At 38.6% G+C, this 22,776-nt stretch overlaps 1 protein-coding gene across 1 annotated transcript; it reads left to right on the plus strand.

The window, feature by feature from the left end:
* The first annotated feature begins 12,344 nt into the window (after nt 1-12,344).
* LOC117327578 (blood vessel epicardial substance-A-like) lies at nt 12,345-21,577 on the plus strand. Its single transcript, XM_033884633.1, is given in 5 exon segments — nt 12,345-12,948; nt 12,951-13,092; nt 13,611-13,725; nt 18,436-18,724; nt 19,606-21,577. Coding segments are annotated over 5 exon segments (1,203 nt in total). The 5' UTR covers nt 12,345-12,374; the 3' UTR covers nt 19,689-21,577.
* Nucleotides 21,578-22,776: the final 1,199 nt, after the last annotated feature.

Here is a 22,776-nt window from a genome sequence, read left to right on the forward strand (position 1 = left end):
TCCAAAGAACTAGTGAGTTAAGTATACACCATGGCATATCAACTGGTGTCTGTCAAAAGGCGTGTATGTTAGGAACCATGATTGGAATTTGATCAAATTTGGTCTGGAGCAGACTGGGGATAGGAACCATTACTAGGAAAAACCAAGGTAAATCTTAAAGTCCTTCTCCTGTAAAATGTGAAATAAACATGTTTCTCTTCTGTAAAAATAAAGGAATAGTGACAACTGGTTGGATCATCATTGGGTGAAAGTAACTGAGGGGCAGGATAAATAAATTAAGTGGTTTTACACTCATTCCTTTTTAATAGAGGTATAAATTTTACCAAATTTGGTCATAAACATTTTTCGATTCAATGGAATTACAGTTATAATATTTAAAGCTTCTGATCCTCCTCTATAGGCAAAGAATATGAGGTTCTAGATATAAAACATTTAGATTTTCTAGCTTTAATTCTACTGAACAGTAACTAGGAGATTCTTAATTGCTACACATATGAGTGTTTAGACTCAATTGCTAATGTGCAATAATTGAGTCCGATGTTCTAGGTACTGACATAGATTTGATTTAAATTTTATTGCTACTGACGAATAAGTTTGATTAGGAATAATATCACACATCTAGTCTGATTATGGGATTCTTGTAACGTTTAGCTTCAAGTGTAATTTTTACTGCAATGAGGTACTTCTGATACTTAAATCTGCTGAACACTTTGCCTCACTCACTACTAAGATAACCAAACTTTCAGCCAGTGTGTGATAGCTCTTACATGTATAATTATTGTTCACGGCTTATCTCCAAGCCTTCCCCAAATTGGTAATGACATTAGAATGTTCTCCGGATAACCAGGTAATCGGTAAAATAAGCAAGCCATATTTAGTGGGATTCATGGACCAATGTGGTGATAACTCTCGCCTGATTGATATAGAATAGATAGACTTTATCACATGCATCCTAATGTTTCATTAAAAGCGGGTTAACTGAATCAATTTACTGGCCTGTCGAGGTACATATAGTGAATCTGTGCTTTACTGATAAGAAATTCAATTTGTGGTAGTATTGGGGATAGTTTTAGTGCATCAAATTTGTCTGAAGGAAACGCTAATTTGTGGTGTTCAAATGATGATGCCATCTAGAACTGCACCCGAAGTATGGGATTTATTTTCTGTTTAATCTATAAATAGGTTATAGACACTGACAGTTTTATAAATAAAGATAAGGATTCTGAAGGTGACCTTTATTAGACAGTGCAGGTAAGAATGCAATCTTGCACTAAACATTTTTGTGAAGTTTTAATATTAAAATAAAATCACATATACTGATAAGACGGACACTATTTTTTACACATAACTGGTTATAGTGGTTATTCATGGTTGTTCCTGTAGTAGTAAAGAATAGTGAGTTAAAAAGTTTATTTGGAGAAAAAAAAAAAAAACTTGTAAATTGTATGTTGTCATGCCTTTCAGTGATATATGTTAATAATAAACATATCATGCCATTCTTTCAGTACAAAGAACTAGATTTGTCAATGCCATGTAGTGTTTTAAGGAATCGTATGAGAGCTGGGGTTGTTGATGGCAGTTAGTGTTTTTAGTACTCAACCAGGCATGTAGTGTTTTTAGTACTGGCATGAGATCTTGTTGATGGGGTGCTTAAAGGACTAATATGAAAGCTGTTGATGACATGTGCATGTGTTTTGAAGACTTATCTGAGAACTTGTTTTGTTGATGCCATGTGGTGTTGACTAGATAACTGGTTTTGTTGATGCCATGTGATGTTGACTAGAGAACTTGTTTTGTTGATGCCATGTTGTGTTGACTAGATAACTGGTTTTGTTGATGCCATGTGATGTTGACTAGATAACTGGTTTTGTTGATGCCATGTGATGTTGACTAGAGAACTTGTTTTGTTGATGCCATGTGATGTTTACTTGATACCTGGTTTTGTTGATGCCATGTTGTGTTGACTAGATAACTGGTTTTGTTGATGCCATGTTGTGTTGACTAGAGAACTTGTTTTGTTGATGCCATGTGATGTTGACTAGATAACTGGTTTTGTTGATGCCATGTGGTGTAGACTAGATAACTGGTTTTGTTGATGCCATGTGGTGTTGACTAGATAACTTATTTGTTGATGCCATGTGGTGTTGACTAGAGAACTGGTTTTGTTGATGCTGTGTGGTGTTGACTAAATAACTGTTTTTTTGATGCCATGTGGTGTTGATTAGATAACATGTTATGTTGATGCATGTATGTGGTGTTGACTAGATAACTGGTTTTGTTGATGCCATGTTGTGTTGACTAGATAACTTGTTTTGTTGATGCCATGTGATGTTGACTAGATAACTCGTTTTGTTGATGCTGTGTGGTGTTGACTAGATAACTAATTTGTTGATGCCATGTGGTGTTGACTAGATAACTCGTTTTGTTGATGCTGTGTGGTGTTGACTAGATAACTTGTTTTGTTGATGCCATATATGTGATGTTGACTAGATATCTGGTTTTGTTGATGCCATGTGGTGTTGACTAGATAACTCGTTTTGTTGATGCCATATGATGTTGACTAGATAACTCATTTTGTGGATGCCATGTGGTGTTGACTAGAGAACTGGTTTTGTTGATGCTGTGTGGTGTTGACTAGATAACTGCTTTTGTGGATGCCATGTTGTGTTGACTAGATAACTGGTTTTGTTGATGCTGTGTGGTGTTGACTAGATAACTGGTTTTGTTGATGCCATGTGATGTTGACTAGATAACTGGTTTTGTTGATGCCATGTGGTGTTGACTAGATAACTCGTTTTGTTGATGCTGTGTGGTGTTGACTAGATAACTGGTTTTGTTGATGCCATGTGATGTTGACTAGATAACTGGTTTTGTTGATGCCATGTGATGTTGACTAGATAACTGGTTTTGTTGATGCCATGTGGTGTTGACTAGATAACTCGTTTTGTTGATGCTGTGTGGTGTTGACTAGATAACTCGTTTTGTTGATGCCATGTGATGTTGACTAGATAACTCGTTTTGTTGATGCCATGTGATGTTGACTAGATAACTCGTTTTGTTGATGCTGTGTGGTGTTGACTAGATAACTCGTTTTGTTGATGCCATGCGATGTTGACTAGATATCTGGTTTTGTGGATGCCATGTTGTGTTGACTAGATAACTGGTTTTGTGGATGCCATGTGATGTTGACTTGATAGCTTGTTTTGTTGATGCCATGTGATGTTGACTAGATATCTGGTTTTGTGGATGCCATGTTGTGTTGACTAGATAACTCGTTTTGTTGATGCTGTGTGGTGTTGACTAGATAACTGGTTTTGTTGATGCCATGTGGTGTTGACTAGATAACTAATTTGTTGATGCCATGTGGTGTTGACTAGATAACTCGTTTTGTTGATGCTATGTGGTGTTGACTAGATAACTGCTTTTGTGGATGCCGTGTGGTGTTGACTAGAGAACTAGTTTTGTTGATGCCATGTGGTGTTGACTAGATAACTAATTTGTTGATGCCATGTGGTGTTGACTAGATAACTCGTTTTGTTGATGCTGTGTGGTGTTGACTAGATAACTGGTTTTGTTGATGCCATGTGGTGTTGACTAGATAACTGGTTTTGTTGATGCCATGTGGTGTTGACTAAAAAACTTGTTTTGTTGATGCCATGTGTTGTTAAGGCCTAGAGAACTTGTTTTGTTGATGCCATGTGATGTTAAGGCCTAGAGAACTGGTTTTGTTGATGCCATGTGTCATTAGGACAAGTGAGCTGGTTTTGCCATTATATTATGTCAGCAATGCCACAAGAGACAAGAAAGACTAGTTAGATTGTTATGGTAAATGATGTAGAAATCACTGATTTGACAGAGAGACAGTGATAGAGAGACAGTGATAGAGAGACAGTGATAGAGAGACCGTGATAGAGAGACAGTGACAGAGAGACAGTGATAGAGAGACAGTGACAGAGAGACAGTGGTAGAGAGACTGTGATTATAAGAGAGACAGTGGCAGAGAGACAGTGATAGAGAGACATGCAGTGATAGAGAGACAGTGATAGAGAGACAGTGACAGAGACAGTGATAGAGAGACCGTGATAGAGAGACTGTGACAGAGAGACAGTGATAGAGAGACATTGGCAGAGAGACAGTGACAGAGAGACAGTGACAGAGAACGTGATAGAGAGACAGTGATAGAGAACGTGATAGAGAGACAGTGATAGAGAGACAGTGACAGAGAGACAGTGATAGAGAGACAGTGACAGAGAGACAGTGATAGAGAGACAGTGTCTGTGCTGTGTGGTGTTGACTAGATAACTGGTTTTGTTGATGCCATGTTGTGTTGACTAGATAACTGGTTTTGTTGATGCCATGTGATGTTGACTAGAGAACTTGTTTTGTGGATGCCATGTGATGTTGACTTGATAACTTGTTTTGTTGATGCCATGTGATGTTTACTTGATACCTGGTTTTGTTGATGCCATGTTGTGTTGACTAGATAACTGGTTTTGTTGATGCCATGTGGTGTAGACTAGATAACTGGTTTTGTTGATGCCATGTGGTGTTGACTAGATAACTTATTTGTTGATGCCATGTGGTGTTGACTAGAGAACTGGTTTTGTTGATGCTGTGTGGTGTTGACTAAATAACTGTTTTTTTGATGCCATGTGGTGTTGATTAGATAACATGTTATGTTGATGCATGTATGTGGTGTTAACTAGATAACTAATTTGTTGATGCCATGTGGTGTTGACTAGATAACTCGTTTTGTTGATGCTGTGTGGTGTTGACTAGATAACTTGTTTTGTTGATGCCATATATGTGATGTTGACTAGATATCTGGTTTTGTTGATGCCATGTGGTGTTGACTAGATAACTCGTTTTGTTGATGCCATATGATGTTGACTAGATAACTCATTTTGTTGATGCCATGTGATGTTGACTAGATAACTCGTTTTGTTGATGCTGTGTGGTGTTGACTAGATAACTCGTTTTGTTGATGTCATGTGATGTTGACTAGATATCTGGTTTTGTGGATGCCATGTTGTGTTGACTAGAGAACTGGTTTTGTTGATGCTGTGTGGTGTTGACTAGATAACTGCTTTTGTGGATGCCATGTTGTGTTGACTAGATAACTGGTTTTGTTGATGCTGTGTGGTGTTGACTAGATAACTGGTTTTGTTGATGCCATGTGATGTTGACTAGATAACTGGTTTTGTTGATGCCATGTGATGTTGACTAGATAACTCGTTTTGTTGATGCTGTGTGGTGTTGACTAGATAACTCGTTTTGTTGATGCCATGTGATGTTGACTAGATAACTCGTTTTGTTGATGCCATGTGATGTTGACTAGATAACTCGTTTTGTTGATGCTGTGTGGTGTTGACTAGATAACTGGTTTTGTTGATGCCATGTTGTGTTGACTAGAGAACTTGTTTTGTTGATGCCATGTGATGTTGACTAGATAACTGGTTTTGTTGATGCCATGTGGTGTAGACTAGATAACTGGTTTTGTGGATGCCATGTGGTGTTGACTAGATAACTTATTTGTTGATGCCATGTGGTGTTGACTAGAGAACTGGTTTTGTTGATGCTGTGTGGTGTTGACTAAATAACTGTTTTTTTGATGCCATGTGGTGTTGATTAGATAACATGTTATGTTGATGCATGTATGTGGTGTTGACTAGATAACTGGTTTTGTTGATGCCATGTTGTGTTGACTAGATAACTTGTTTTGTTGATGCCATGTGATGTTGACTAGATAACTCGTTTTGTTGATGCTGTGTGGTGTTGACTAGATAACTAATTTGTTGATGCCATGTGGTGTTGACTAGATAACTCGTTTTGTTGATGCTGTGTGGTGTTGACTAGATAACTTGTTTTGTTGATGCCATATATGTGATGTTGACTAGATATCTGGTTTTGTTGATGCCATGTGGTGTTGACTAGATAACTCGTTTTGTTGATGCCATATGATGTTGACTAGATAACTCATTTTGTGGATGCCATGTTGTGTTGACTAGAGAACTGGTTTTGTTGATGCTGTGTGGTGTTGACTAGATAACTGCTTTTGTGGATGCCATGTTGTGTTGACTAGATAACTGGTTTTGTTGATGCCATGTGATGTTGACTAGATAACTGGTTTTGTTGATGCCATGTGGTGTTGACTAGATAACTCGTTTTGTTGATGCTGTGTGGTGTTGACTAGATAACTGGTTTTGTTGATGCCATGTGATGTTGACTAGATAACTGGTTTTGTTGATGCCATGTGATGTTGACTAGATAACTGGTTTTGTTGATGCCATGTGGTGTTGACTAGATAACTCGTTTTGTTGATGCTGTGTGGTGTTGACTAGATAACTCGTTTTGTTGATGCCATGTGATGTTGACTAGATAACTCGTTTTGTTGATGCCATGTGATGTTGACTAGATAACTCGTTTTGTTGATGCTGTGTGGTGTTGACTAGATAACTCGTTTTGTTGATGCCATGCGATGTTGACTAGATATCTGGTTTTGTGGATGCCATGTTGTGTTGACTAGATAACTGGTTTTGTGGATGCCATGTGATGTTGACTTGATAACTTGTTTTGTTGATGCCATGTGATGTTGACTAGATATCTGGTTTTGTGGATGCCATGTTGTGTTGACTAGATAACTCGTTTTGTTGATGCTGTGTGGTGTTGACTAGATAACTGGTTTTGTTGATGCCATGTGGTGTTGACTAGATAACTAATTTGTTGATGCCATGTGGTGTTGACTAGATAACTCGTTTTGTTGATGCTATGTGGTGTTGACTAGATAACTGCTTTTGTGGATGCCGTGTGGTGTTGACTAGAGAACTAGTTTTGTTGATGCCATGTGGTGTTGACTAGATAACTAATTTGTCGATGCCATGTGGTGTTGACTAGATAACTCGTTTTGTTGATGCTGTGTGGTGTTGACTAGATAACTGGTTTTGTTGATGCCATGTGGTGTTGACTAGATAACTGGTTTTGTTGATGCCATGTGGTGTTGACTAAAAAACTTGTTTTGTTGATGCCATGTGTTGTTAAGGCCTAGAGAACTTGTTTTGTTGATGCCATGTGATGTTAAGGCCTAGAGAACTGGTTTTGTTGATGCCATGTGTCATTAGGACAAGTGAGCTGGTTTTGCCATTATATTATGTCAGCAATGCCACAAGAGACAAGAAAGACTAGTTAGATTGTTATGGTAAATGATGTAGAAATCACTGATTTGACAGAGAGACAGTGATAGAGAGACAGTGATAGAGAGACAGTGATAGAGAGACCGTGATAGAGAGACAGTGACAGAGAGACAGTGATAGAGAGACAGTGACAGAGAGACAGTGGTAGAGAGACTGTGATTATAAGAGAGACAGTGGCAGAGAGACAGTGATAGAGAGACATGCAGTGATAGAGAGACAGTGATAGAGAGACAGTGACAGAGACAGTGATAGAGAGACCGTGATAGAGAGACTGTGACAGAGAGACAGTGATAGAGAGACATTGGCAGAGAGACAGTGACAGAGAGACAGTGACAGAGAACGTGATAGAGAGACAGTGATAGAGAACGTGATAGAGAGACAGTGATAGAGAGACAGTGACAGAGAGACAGTGATAGAGAGACAGTGACAGAGAGACAGTGATAGAGAGACAGTGTCTGTGCTGTGTGGTGTTGACTAGATAACTGGTTTTGTTGATGCCATGTTGTGTTGACTAGATAACTGGTTTTGTTGATGCCATGTGATGTTGACTAGAGAACTTGTTTTGTGGATGCCATGTGATGTTGACTTGATAACTTGTTTTGTTGATGCCATGTGATGTTTACTTGATACCTGGTTTTGTTGATGCCATGTTGTGTTGACTAGATAACTGGTTTTGTTGATGCCATGTGGTGTAGACTAGATAACTGGTTTTGTTGATGCCATGTGGTGTTGACTAGATAACTTATTTGTTGATGCCATGTGGTGTTGACTAGAGAACTGGTTTTGTTGATGCTGTGTGGTGTTGACTAAATAACTGTTTTTTTGATGCCATGTGGTGTTGATTAGATAACATGTTATGTTGATGCATGTATGTGGTGTTAACTAGATAACTAATTTGTTGATGCCATGTGGTGTTGACTAGATAACTCGTTTTGTTGATGCTGTGTGGTGTTGACTAGATAACTTGTTTTGTTGATGCCATATATGTGATGTTGACTAGATATCTGGTTTTGTTGATGCCATGTGGTGTTGACTAGATAACTCGTTTTGTTGATGCCATATGATGTTGACTAGATAACTCATTTTGTTGATGCCATGTGATGTTGACTAGATAACTCGTTTTGTTGATGCTGTGTGGTGTTGACTAGATAACTCGTTTTGTTGATGTCATGTGATGTTGACTAGATATCTGGTTTTGTGGATGCCATGTTGTGTTGACTAGAGAACTGGTTTTGTTGATGCTGTGTGGTGTTGACTAGATAACTGCTTTTGTGGATGCCATGTTGTGTTGACTAGATAACTGGTTTTGTTGATGCTGTGTGGTGTTGACTAGATAACTGGTTTTGTTGATGCCATGTGATGTTGACTAGATAACTGGTTTTGTTGATGCCATGTGATGTTGACTAGATAACTCGTTTTGTTGATGCTGTGTGGTGTTGACTAGATAACTCGTTTTGTTGATGCCATGTGATGTTGACTAGATAACTCGTTTTGTTGATGCCATGTGATGTTGACTAGATAACTCGTTTTGTTGATGCTGTGTGGTGTTGACTAGATAACTCGTTTTGTTGATGCCATGCGATGTTGACTAGATATCTGGTTTTGTGGATGCCATGTTGTGTTGACTAGATAACTCGTTTTGTTGATGCTGTGTGGTGTTGACTAGATAACTGGTTTTGTGGATGCCATGTGATGTTGACTTGATAACTTGTTTTGTTGATGCCATGTGATGTTGACTAGATATCTGGTTTTGTGGATGCCATGTTGTGTTGACTAGATAACTCGTTTTGTTGATGCTGTGTGGTGTTGACTAGATAACTGGTTTTGTTGATGCCATGTGGTGTTGACTAGATAACTAATTTGTTGATGCCATGTGGTGTTGACTAGATAACTCGTTTTGTTGATGCTATGTGGTGTTGACTAGATAACTGCTTTTGTGGATGCCGTGTGGTGTTGACTAGAGAACTAGTTTTGTTGATGCCATGTGGTGTTGACTAGATAACTAATTTGTTGATGCCATGTTGTGTTGACTAGATAACTCGTTTTGTTGATGCTGTGTGGTGTTGACTAGATAACTGGTTTTGTTGATGCCATGTGGTGTTGACTAGATAACTGGTTTTGTTGATGCCATGTGGTGTTGACTAAAAAACTTGTTTTGTTGATGCCATGTGTTGTTAAGGCCTAGAGAACTTGTTTTGTTGATGCCATGTGATGTTAAGGCCTAGAGAACTGGTTTTGTTGATGCCATGTGTCATTAGGACAAGTGAGCTGGTTTTGCCATTATATTATGTCAGCAATGCCACAAGAGACAAGAAAGACTAGTTAGATTGTTATGGTAAATGATGTAGAAATCACTGATTTGACAGAGAGACAGTGATAGAGAGACAGTGATAGAGAGACAGTGATAGAGAGACAGTGATAGAGAGACCGTGATAGAGAGACAGTGACAGAGAGACAGTGATAGAGAGACAGTGACAGAGAGACAGTGGTAGAGAGACCGTGATTATAAGAGAGACAGTGATAGAGAGACAGTGATAGAGAGACAGTGATAGAGAGACCATGACAGAGAGACAGTGACAGAGACAGTGATAGAGAGACCGTGATAGAGAGACTGTGACAGAGAGACAGTGATAGAGAGACAGTGATAGAGAGACCGTTGCAGAGAGACAGTGACAGAGAGACAGTGACAGAGACCGTGATAGAGAGACAGTGATAGAGACCGTGACAGAGAGACAGTGATAGAGAGACAGTGACAGAGAGACAGTGATAGAGAGACAGTGACAGAGAGACAGTGACAGAGAGACAGTGATAGAGAGACAGTGACAGAGAGACAGTGGCAGAGAGACACCTGTCAGAGAGACAGTGACAGAGAGACAGTGACAGAGAGACTGTGACAGAGAGACAGTGATAGAGACCGTGATAGGGAGACAGCAACAGAGAGACAGTGATAGAGAGACAGTGATAGAGAGACAGTGACAGAGACAGTGATAGAGAGACAGTGATAGAGAGACCGTGACAGAGAGACAGTGACAGAGAGACAGTGATAGAGTGACTGTGATAGAGAGACAGTGATAGAGAGACAGTGACAGAGAGACAGTTATAGAGAGACAGGTATAGAGAGACAGTGATAGAGAGAGACCGTGACAGACAGACAGTGATAGAGAGACCGTGACAGAGAGACAGTGACAGAGAGACAGTGATAGAGAGACTGTGACAGAGAGACAGTGACAGAGACCGTGATAGAGAGACAGTGACAGAGAGACAGTGATAGAGAGACAGTGACAGAGAGACCGTGGCAGAGAGACAGTGACAGAGAGACAGTGATAGAGAGACCGTGACAGAGAGACAGTGACAGAGAGACAGTGATAGAGAGACAGTGACAGAGAGATAGTGACAGAGAGACAGTGACAGAGAGACAGTGATAGAGAGACCGTGATAGAGAGACAGTTATAGAGAGACCATGATAGAGAGACAGTAACAGAGAGACAGTGATAGAGAGACTGTGACAGAGAGACCGTGACAGAGAGACTGTGACAGAGACAGTGATAGAGAGACAGTGATAGAGAGACAGTGACAGAGAGACAGTGATAGAGAGACATGCAGTGACAGAGAGACAGTGATAGAGAGACAGTGATAGAGAGACCGTGATAGAGAGACAGTGACAGAGAGACAGTGACAGAGAGACCGTGACAGAGAGACAGTGACAGAGAGACCGTGACAGAGACAGTGATAGAGAGATAGTGATAGAGAGACAGTGATAGAGAAACTGTGACAGAGAGACAGTGACAGAGAGACCGTGACAGACAGACAGTGATAGAGAGACAGTGACAGAGAGACAGTGACAGACAGACAGTGACAGACAGACAGTGATAGAGAGACCGTGATAGAGAGACAGTGACAGAGAGACAGTGATAGAGAGACAGTGACAGAGAGACACCTGTCAGAGAGACAGTGATAGAGACACCTGTCTTTATTGTAATTACCATGTAATTTGACAAGAAACTAATATTTGTGTTATTTTGGACACAATTTAATTTTACTAATTGAAATATATCAACTTTTAATTTTCAACATGAAACTAAGTGAAATTGATCTTCCTTTCTGAACACTTGCCTTGGAATAAACTCCACATTTAAGAGGTAATAAAGTATGGGTATTACAATGTACAGTGCACAGATCAATTCCAATTGTCTGTCACTAAAGTCTGGTGAGCTGAGGAGTTCCTACACCTGTGTGTGACAGGCTGTACGACATTGTCTAGCTATCGGACTGGGACAACATTACATAACCTCCATGTTATTCTCTCTACATGTACCTTCAATAAGCAGAGACTATTGTCATGTAATTAAATTGGATTTTGTCTGATTATATACAGAGATTTTATCCTTTGTTTATTTCGTATACCGCAGTGATTTTTTTATACAACATTTCCCCCCCTATTTTCTTTGGCATATATAAATGTTGATATATATATATGTTCCTAATAAACAGTCTTATACTGACATCCTCTTAATTCAGAGTTGTTGTTCCTAATAAACAGTCTTATACTGACATCCTCTTAATTCAGAGTTGTTAGATTCTTTAACATCAATCTTTAACAGCTATCTTAAAGATCTTCAATGTCATAAGTCTTGTAAGACACACTTGTAGTAACACTATCATGATGACATGAATATATGATTATAGTTATCTGAATTGAAATTAATTTTACAAAATGCTTGAAACGCCTTGTTCTAAATTCCGTGGGCTATACACCAGTGTGGGTAGTATGCCGGACATTACAGTATTATATATCATGGGGCCTCTTCACATCATTGAAATAATACGCAAATGTTTTATCATCATGCTGACTCGTTAGCGCCATTTCCTTGATGGTGAAGCCAAGGAAATAAGTTTTCCAGAGTTAGAAGTAAAAATGAGATATGATGTCTGAGATACCTTTGAATGAGAGGTGATTTTGGTTAATGATAAAAGCTTTAATTGTGAGTGTTGAATTGTCAGAATTAGACATTATAATTATTGTCATGATGTTGAAAGGAATGTCTCCTTTAACAATGATTTTTTTCCCTTTGCTTATTCAGGTATGCTACAATAATGATAATGTTATGTATTTAATGTCCTAAAATAAATCCTTTTATTTATTTTTACAGAACTACAGGGACGTCCACAAAATTGACCTTCACCATGAGGCTAAATACAACCCTGAATTACTCAGGGGAGACAACTCAAAATTCTGAAAACTATTCTACAGTTACTCTGCTGTCAGAATTGACTTCCAAAGTGTTAAGAGAAACAGACTCTACACTGCCATCTACCTGGCAGACATCTTCAGTACCTGCATTCTCATCAACACCTGTACAATCACAGGTGATACAACAAACTGTGGCCAGTTTTACTACAACAACATTTGTTCCTCTTCTCATGAATTCTACAAATGTGACAGGGTTACCCGACAATCTGGGTCGGTGCAGTGATTGGCAGGATGTCCAGCATGCACTGTTCCAGTTAGCCAATCTGTGCCTAGTTTTATCTTTCCTAACACCAACTAACTTTCAACACCATGCATTCTTTCTTCGCTTCATTCTGGGCTTTGGATATTTGTTTTTCTCAATATGGGCGGGAATATTTGTTTGTATGCCGGATGTTCTCAGCTGGAATTGTTTATTCTTTGTGGTGAACACAGGACATCTGTCCTATCTTATTTACAGAATGTTTCCAACGAGATTCCGCAGTGAATTAGAAGAACTATACAGCAAAGTATTAAACCTCTGAAAGTGACACGCCAACAATTCCGAGACATCAGTAACCAAGGTGAACTTTATGTGTTAACACGAGGGACTGTTTATGCAAAGGAAGGCTGCACAGAAGGGGGACGCAAGCTCTCAATACTCGTAAAAGGCAGGTATGTTCTTTTGTCTCTGGACTGTAGTGTGACAATATCTTTAGTATTTTACACTTGATTTGTCAATTTTAGTTACAATATTTTTTGTTTTGTTCAAATGTTGATATTCTCTGTTATTGTTTAGGCGTCTCGTTGAATAAAATGCATATTTCATGAGAAATGTGAAATAATATTGATAACATTCAATGGGAGAGAGAGCCATCAAAATTTTTGAGATATAATAATATTGGTTTTAAGTACATTGTACACAGTAAAATGCAAAAATTTGCTGCATAATATTTGACACCATATGCCAAATTGAATGCTGACTTGACAGCCAGGATCAGGCTGCACACCATTTTGAATGGAATACAATCTACAGTTAAAATACAGCCTAGTTACTTTCTGTATATATGCTTGTAATCAGATGCTTTGAATGCAGCAAGTAAACAAAAATGAATTTGTTCTGATTGGTTGATTACGTAAACAGATAAAAAAGTATTGCTTGTCTGAAGAAAATTTTCTGTTTTCTTCCATAGGTTAAAAGTGCTGTATCAGCAGTTATTTCTACATTTCATAGAGGCTGACCAACTCGTGGACTCGCCGGAGTATGACTCTTATCGTCTTAGTGGTCACACAACCACGACCTACCAGGTGGGCAAGAGAGCATTGACTGGGAATGTATAATATTTGGAGGAAACTTAAGTATTGGGGGGATAAATGAGGGATCGATGCAGACCATTCAGGGGATAAATGAGGGGATACAGACTGTTCAGGGGATAAATGAGGGGCGCTACAGAGCATTCAGGGGATAAAGTTTGTTTGCTGGGTTTATTTCCCTGTAAGCAGTCATGGTCATCTTGCACCTGAGGTCTTCACCTGAGGTCTTCACCTGAGGTTGCTTGGCCGGTTCTCACCAACTGAGCTACCGCAAGGGAAAACAGAACATTGAGGGGATAAATGAGGGGATACAGACCATTCAGGGGATAAATAGGGGATACAGACCATTCAGGGGATAAATGAGGGGATACAGACCATTCGGGTGATAAATGAGAGAATACAGACCATTCAGGGTATAAATGAGGGGATACAGACCATTCAGGGGATAAATGAGGGGATACAGACCATTCAGGGGATAAATTAGGGGATACAGACCATTCAGGGGATAAATGAGGGGATACAGACCGTTCAGGAGATAAATGAGGGATCATAACAGACCGTTCAGGGGATAAACGAGGGATTGTTACAGACCATTCAAGGGATAAACGAGGGATCGATACAGACCATTTAGGGAATAAACGAGGGATCGATGCAGACTGTTCAGGTGATAAATGAGGGTATACAGACCATTCAGGTGATAAATGAGGGGATACAGACCATTCAGGTGATAAATGAGGGATCGATATAGACCATTCAGGGGATAAATGAGGGATCGTTACAGACCGTTCAGGATATAAATGAGGGATCGTTACAGACCGTTCAGGGGATAAATGAGGGGATACAGACCGTTCAGGGGATAAATGAGGGGATACAGACCATTCAGGGGATAAATGAGGGGATACAGACTGTTCAGGGGATAAATGAGGGATCGATACAGACCGTTCAGGAGATCAATGAGGGATCGATACAGACAATTCAAGGGATAAATGAGGGGATACAGACCATTCAGGGAATAAATGAGGGATCGTTACAGACCATTCAGGAGATAAATGAGGGATCGATACAGACCGTTCAGGAGATCAATGAGGGGATACAGACCATTCAGGAGATAAATGAGGGGATACAGACCATTCAGGGGATAAATGAGGGATCGATACAGACCATTTAGGGGATAAATGAGGGATCGATGCAGACCATTCAGGTGATAAATGAGGTGTTACAGACTGTTCAGGAGATAAATGAGGGGAAACAGACCGTTCAGGTGATAAATGAGGGGAAACAGACCGTTCAGGAGATAAATGAGGGGATACAGACCATTCAGGGGATAAATGAGGGGTACAGACCATTCAGGTGATAAATGAGGGATCATAACAGACCGTTCAGGAGATAAATGAGGGATCATAACAGACCATTCAGGAGATAAATGAGGGATCGATACAGACCATTCAGGGGATTAATGAGGGGATACAGACCATTCAGGGGATAAATGAGGGGATACAGACCATTCAGGTGATAAATGAGGGGATACAGACCATTCAGGGTTATTAATGAGGGGATACAGACCATTCAGGGGATAAATGAGTGGATACAGACCATTCAGGGGATAAATGAGGGATCGATACAGACTGTTCAGGAGATCAATGAGGGATTGTTACAGACCGTTCAGGAGATAAATGAGGGATCGATACAGACCATTCAGGTGATAAATGAAGGGATACAGACCATTCAGGTGATAAATGAGGGGATACAGACCATTCAGGTGATAAATGAGGGATCGATACAGACCAATCTGGAGATAAATGAGGGATCGTTACAGACCGTTCAGGTGATAAATGAGGGGATAAAGAGTGATTCAGGGGATAAATGAGTGATCAATACAGACCGTTCAGGGGATAAATGAGGGGATACAAACCATTCAGGGGATAAATGAGGGTATACAAACCATTCAGGGGATAAATGAGGGGATACAGACCATTCAGGGGATAAATGAGGGGATACAGACCATTCAGGGGATAAATGAGGGGATACAGAACATTCAGGGGATAAATGAGGGGATACAGACCAAGGGGAATTAATTGATGATCTTAAGAATGAAATGGGTAGAAAATGTGGTGGGTGGGAAGGTCAGAAAGCTAGTAAAAAAGGGATCAGATTTGTTTGGAAAGGAAAGTATAGTATTAAATTCTTGACCAATCAAAAGACGTGGAAGGTCTGATATTCCACTATAGTGGAATATAACATATATTTATCCAACAGTCGGCACATTTATACAATGGCTTGAGAGTGGAATAACACAGGGTATTGTGGTAGAAACGAAAAACTACAATTGATAGTATGAGATAAACTTTTGGGTAAGTTTTCCTATATAAGAAAGGCCAAAAAGATTACGAGTGGGAGTTTTTTTTTTATAAGATAGGTTAAGGCAACAGGAAGGTAAAGGTGGGAGTTAAGTGGATCATGGTTGTAGGCTAAATATACATGATATTCAATTAGACACATAAAACTTCATCAGTATACCATTATCTTCTGATAGAGAAAGCTTTTTACTTTCCCGTGGTAATAATGACAAGGGAACTTGAGTTTAGAACGCAGTAATATAGGTAGACATTAAGAAAGTGGTGAAATGTATATATGGTTTACAGAGTATTGATAAACAAAGGAGGAGATTCTGTCGTAATTCTGTTAAGATGCTGTGTACTCCTAAAGGAAATTGTCCATTATATGTCATTTTATATTCTTAGAAAGACTTATAATCATAGAAGCCATTAAATTGTGTGCTCTCTCACATACTTCTTTCATATACATTCAGAAATATTTAGAAATTATAAGAGAACTCCTGGGAAAAGATAGTGGTTCTCTATAAAGGATCATATGGTAATGAGGTTTGACCTATATTGTTATACTTATCAGTAATGAGACATACTTCCATACCAAAAAGAATCAATATTCACTGATTACTAATAAGGGGTACATATGTACAAAGGATTTTTTATTGACGAAGCAAAATTTTCAATAATCATTACTTGTCATTAATGGGCAATGCTATAACAAGGAAGTTTTTTATCAATTACCCAGGCATAGTAGAATTAATAACTTTCATCATCTGTTCACCTATATCAATGACCTTCACCCAGATAGCCTGTTGTCATGTGACTAGGTGGGGTATATATCATCATGTTACTCTCCCCAGGTAAGGCATTTTCATTTGATGGCTGAGGTGTAAAACCATCCATTTATGGTCTTACCTATTGCAAACACCATCCTTAATTCCCTCATATTTACATTTACACTGCAGCCCCACTATATAACTTTACCAAGCTCACTTGGAAGTTATGAGTCCATAACTTCCAAATCTTTATTATGACATCATTACTGTAGTATAGTGATGTCATAATTGTCATGTTGGCTATAACGAAAGATGGCTGTTGAAAAGGCTGTTCCATCTTTGACGATAATAATTTGTTCATTCATCGTCGGAGCAAAATTCCTGGATATAGTCTTTAAAAATCGTTTTCAAATGTAAATATAAGCATTGAACTGCTTTTAGTTGGAAGTTATGTGCTGATGAATGCCAACTGGACAAAGGCAAATTCAACATGAAGCGCTAGCGTGCTTCATTAAATTTGCCTTTGTCCAGTTGGCATTCATCAGCCCATAACTTCCAACTGAAAGCAGTTCAATGCTTAAATACGACCTTCCCTGTTTTGAGCCTCCAACCAGCGATATGCTGTCCATGACTTTCCCTTGTTCAATGTGTTGCTGTCATATGTCTATGAACTTCAAATTTATTACTATATAGGCATGACCTTCAACTGTTCAAGGTAGTGTTATGATCTTTTACCTTTTTTTGTCTTCTGCTGATGAAACAAGGGACTATATTGTTCCTCTCTGTATGTCTGGTAAAAACGTATGTAACACAAAAGTTTGGCACTTTGGCAGCTTCATTTGGTCAAGGTCACTGTTTTTAGAAAATCCTTGTTGTTATGTGTCTTACAATGATCTTCAGTATAAGTGGTATATTGTTGTGACCATCACCTGTTCCAAGGTTTTGTTTTCTATGATCTTCAGTATAAAGTGGTATATTGTTGTGACCATCACCTGTTCCAAGGTTGTTTTCTATGATCTCAGTATAAAGTGGTATATTGTTGTGACCATCACCTGTTCCAAGGTTGTTTTCTATGATCTCAGTATAAAGTGGTATATTGTTGTGACCATCATTTGATCCAATGTTATGTTTTCTATGATCTCAGTATAAAGTGGTATATTGTTGTGACCATCACCTGTTCCAAGGTTGTTTTCTATGATCTCATTATAAGTGGTATATTGTTGTGACCATCATTTGTTCCAAGGTTTTGTTTTCTATTATCTCAGTATAAAGTGGTATATTGTTGTGACCATCATTTGTTCCAAGGTTTTGTTTTCTATGATCTTCAGTTGTGCCGTCCTTAAATATAACCATAGTTGTTGATAATGTTTAATAATACTAAACCAAACCAAGCCCTCACGTGTTCATAGTGATATGTTGTTGTGTCTGTGACCTTCAATGTAGATCAATGACCTTTACCTGTTGCCTTTGTTGTCCAGTCCATCTGAAAGGGAATGTTTTGGATGACACCTGAGTTTGTTGATATTTGATGAGCCGCTCACTTGTTGATATTTGATGAAATGATCACTATTGTTGGTATTTTTTTGTCTTCATACCAGGTTTCAATAGAAGCAGCTGATGACAGTCTTTTACTAACGTGGCCCATCCCTCAGCTGAGAAAACATCTTGATACAGACAGTTTTATGTCAGCTATTCTTCACGTCCTTGTGGGGAAGGATGTCAGTACCAAATTATACCAAATACAAGAACTTTTACTGACCAATCCAAACTATATGCAGTCAGTGTCCAGTCGGCGGTCATCCCTGGTCAACGTCCGTAGCGCAATTGTAACAAATAAATCCAATCCCGACCTGAATAGACTTAACTGCTTTGGTATTGATCTCAAAGGTAATTAATGATAAAGTTGTATGTTTTGTGTAATTAACCTTTCTGATATTGCTACACCAGGGCTACCATGGTTCAATATTCCTCATATTGATTACCATTGACATAAAATATGATTTATTTGGGAGGTCTTATCAAGGCTTTTTCTTACTGGTTTGGGAACAGTCATTTTTGTGATCATTTTGGGAAGAAAATTGGTGTATTGGGAAAGATTTTTCAGGAGGAAACTGCAAATTTTGGAAATTGGGCTTTAAAATGAAATCATTCCAATTGGGAATGGGGCCCATTAATGGCCCTAGAAAGCCTTCAGAAAAAGCCCTGCTTATTCTCCTGTTTTTTCACATCATTATAAGATAGAAATATTGGTGAGGCTATAACATCATTATAGATGTGACACAGTTGTTACTGCTGAAATCTTACCACTCTGTGCTTACCTCTCTGAATTTCAAAGTCATAAGGTACATTGTAGCAAATGTGATAGGAACAAATTTAAACATTATATCTAAAGCTATGTTATTCTTGACTTCGAAAACAGTGCTGAACTTGGCTAGATTTGGCAAGCTACTTGCAATATAATTTGTTTGTATGTCACTTCAATTTTACACAAAATTTAAACTTCATATATGGTTTACTTTCCTTAGGATGAGACAAGAACCCTTTTGATTTTGAGAGTGATTAGACAGAGGTCAAAGTCACAATCTTACTGAAGGTCAAATTTGCAGTTATAGAAAAACAATATAATTTGTGTGCTTCTTAGTTAGAAAAGATTACCTCAGGGCACATAGTTTTCAGTCCTGTTTTACATCATATATTTAATTCTTTTAATCTATTTAAGGCTTCATGTATTGCGTAACTATTTTCTTTTTTATTTTTTTTTTACACAGGTTGGCCTTCATCATCTTCAGCATCCAATTCAAACTTTGATGCCTCACAGTATCCAAAAGACACATATGAAAGTTGTGTATGACATCATTGGAATTGTATCTAGCATTGTACATCAGCAGCCATCATATGAATAATGATGACATCATAATTATTTGTGTATTGCATCATCATTCTCTGCGTAGATTTACACTACTCCATCAGTTTTGTAGTGTCTTTGAACAATGTTTATATGTAGAAAAAGAAAAAAAAAATCATTTGAAGATTTAACCATGTGAATCATCACAGTAGACAAACACATTCCCATCTGACATAGTGATAGTTTGTCTTTGTATTGCAGAAGTAAATCTTTTGTTCTTAAAAGTGATGTTTTTGTTTCCCAAAGTCCACTTGTCTAAATTGCGATCTTAATAAAATACAGGTTAAATTGATAAAACTTCCCACAAATATTCTTTTCATAACCCCTTCATATTTATAAGTGAACTCTTGTTGCAGGAGGTGTTCATGAAATAAATCTGTTATTTTTCAATATTCAAATCAATTCATCTGTGGTCCGTCGTCTATTCATCTGTAAACAGTTCTCGCTACTGCTATTTCTCAGAAAGTACTGAATGGATCTTTCTCTAATTTCATTATATAGTTTCCCCTTGGGCCTTAGTTGTGCATGTTTAATTTTTTAAAATGATCCGAAACAAAATGGCTGACAAGCGACCATCTTTGGTTTTAATAGCTGAAGATTGTTATTGATACATATACTTAGGCTTCATATGAAGGTTACTGAATGATTTAGAGGAGGGGAAAGAAGGGAAAACTAGAGGAAAGGACAGGCTTTTATAGGACCAATATAAAAAGATCAGTCAGTTGTTGATGCCAAGATCTTTCTGGGATCTAGCTCTTGTTACATGACTTTGTCAAAAAAAAACTTTATGAATAAACTAAACGCTGAATTGGAAATATTATGATTCACAGCAGCTCAATTACCATAAAAAATTAAGATTGTCAAAATATTCAGTTAAGTATTTTACCTGTAGTATATGGGACATTTCTGGAGAGTTTCTGTATTACAGAATCTTTACTTTTTTATGGGATATTTTAGGCAGTGTCTGTATAACATAATTCGTACTCTTTTTTATGGGATATTTTAGGCATAATGATAACAAAAACATATTCTCACTTGTACCTGTCAATGGCTAATATCATATCATTATGTTTCACTATAGGTATGTTCAATGTTATATAAAAATCTTTAAGTTTTGTCACACTGAGTAAAAATTCTGCAGATAATTATGTGGATTTTTTTTTCTTTATAGTCAAATGATTTTTTTTTTTTAACTTCAGTGAAATTATAAATGAATTATTTTTTGACAATCAGAGTGGAAAACTAGTTTCAAGAAAGATAACTCTTGGAAGTGAATGGAACATACCGTATATGGAAAAGCCAAGGCTCCCTATCTCATGTACATGTAAATTAAAGCTTATCTTGGTTTTTAAATCCCTCTGTCACAAAAATAACATTGTATCAGCATTTTTAAGCCCCCAAAAAGGGAAGAAAGCGCAGCAATTATGAATTAATTGTGTATGAAATTTTACCTATTTCCTTATTTGATTGGATGTTAAAGGCTTAATTCTGAAAAACACAATTGTGATTGTTACTATTGGGTTAATGGATGTCATTTTGCCATTTCCCCAGTTATGGATAGTAACACAGAATTAACTGTACATGTGACTTCATATAGCTGGAATACAATGTATAACAGTTACCTGGTATAGTGTACATTAGTTACTGTCCTAATGTGAATCTGACTGTCCCAGTGTGATCTAACTGTCCCATTGTGATCTAACTGTCCCATTGTTATCTAACTGTCCCATTGTTATCTAACTGTCCCAGTGTGATCTATCTGTCCCAGTGTGATCTAACTGTCCCAGTGTGATCGAACTGTCCCAGTGTGATCTTACTGTCCCAGTGTGATCTAACTGTCCCAGTGTGATCTGACTGTCCCAGTGTGATCTGACTGTCCCAGTGTGATCTAACTGTCCCAGTGTGATCTAACTGTCCCAGTGTGATCTATCTGTCCCAGTGTGGTCTGACTGTCCCAGTGTGATCTAACTGTCCCATTGTTATCTAATTGTCCCAGTGTGATCTATCTGTCCCAGTGTGATCTAACTGTCCCAGTGTGATCTAACTGTCCCAATGTGATCTAACTGTCCCAGTGTGATCTAACTGTGTGATCTAACTGTCCCAGTGTGATCTTACTGTCCCAGTGTGATCTAACTGTGTTATCTAACTGTCCCAGTGTGATCTAACTGTCCCAGTGTGATCTTACTGTCCCAGTGTGATCTAACTGTCCCAGTGTGACCTAACTGTCCCAGTGTGATCTAACTGTGTGATCTAACTGTCCCAGTATGATCTAACTGTCCCAGTGTGATCTAGCTGTCCCAGTGTGATCTAACTGTCCCAGTGTGATCTAACTGTCCCAGTGTGACCTAACTGTCCCAGTGTGACCTAACTGTCCCAGTGTGACCTAACTGTCCCAGTGTGATCTAACTGTGTGATCTAACTGTCCCAGTATGATCTAACTGTGTGATCTAACTGTCCCAGTGTGATCTAACTGTCCCAGTGTGATCTGTCCCAGTGTGATCTAACTGTGTGATCTAACTGTCCCAGTATGATCTAACTGTCCCAGTGTGACCTAACTGTCTCAGTGTGATCTAACTGTCCCAGTGTGATCTAGCTGTCCCAGTGTGATCTAACTGTGTGATCTAACTGTCCCAGTGTGATCTAACTGTGTGATCTAACTGTCCCAGTGTGATCTAACTGTCCCAGTGTGATCTAACTGTCCCAGTGTGACCTAACTGTCTCAGGGTGATCTAACTGTCCCAGTGTGATCTATCTGTCCCAGTGTGATCTAACTGTCCCAGTGTGATCTAACTGTCCCAATGTGATCTAGCTGTCCCAGTGTGATCTAACTGTCCCAGTGTGATCTGTCCCAGTGTGATCTAACTGTCCCAGTGTGATCTATCTGTCCCAGTGTGACCTAACTGTCCCAGTGTGATCTAACTGTCCCAGTGTGATCTAGCTGTCCCAGTGTGATCTAACTGTGTGATCTAACTGTCCCAGTGTGATCTAGCTGTCCCAGTGTGATCTAACTGTCCCAGTGTGATCTAACTGTCCC

This window comes from Pecten maximus, chromosome 5, assembly GCF_902652985.1.
Source record: "Pecten maximus chromosome 5, xPecMax1.1, whole genome shotgun sequence".
NCBI lineage: Eukaryota > Metazoa > Mollusca > Bivalvia > Pectinida > Pectinidae > Pecten > Pecten maximus.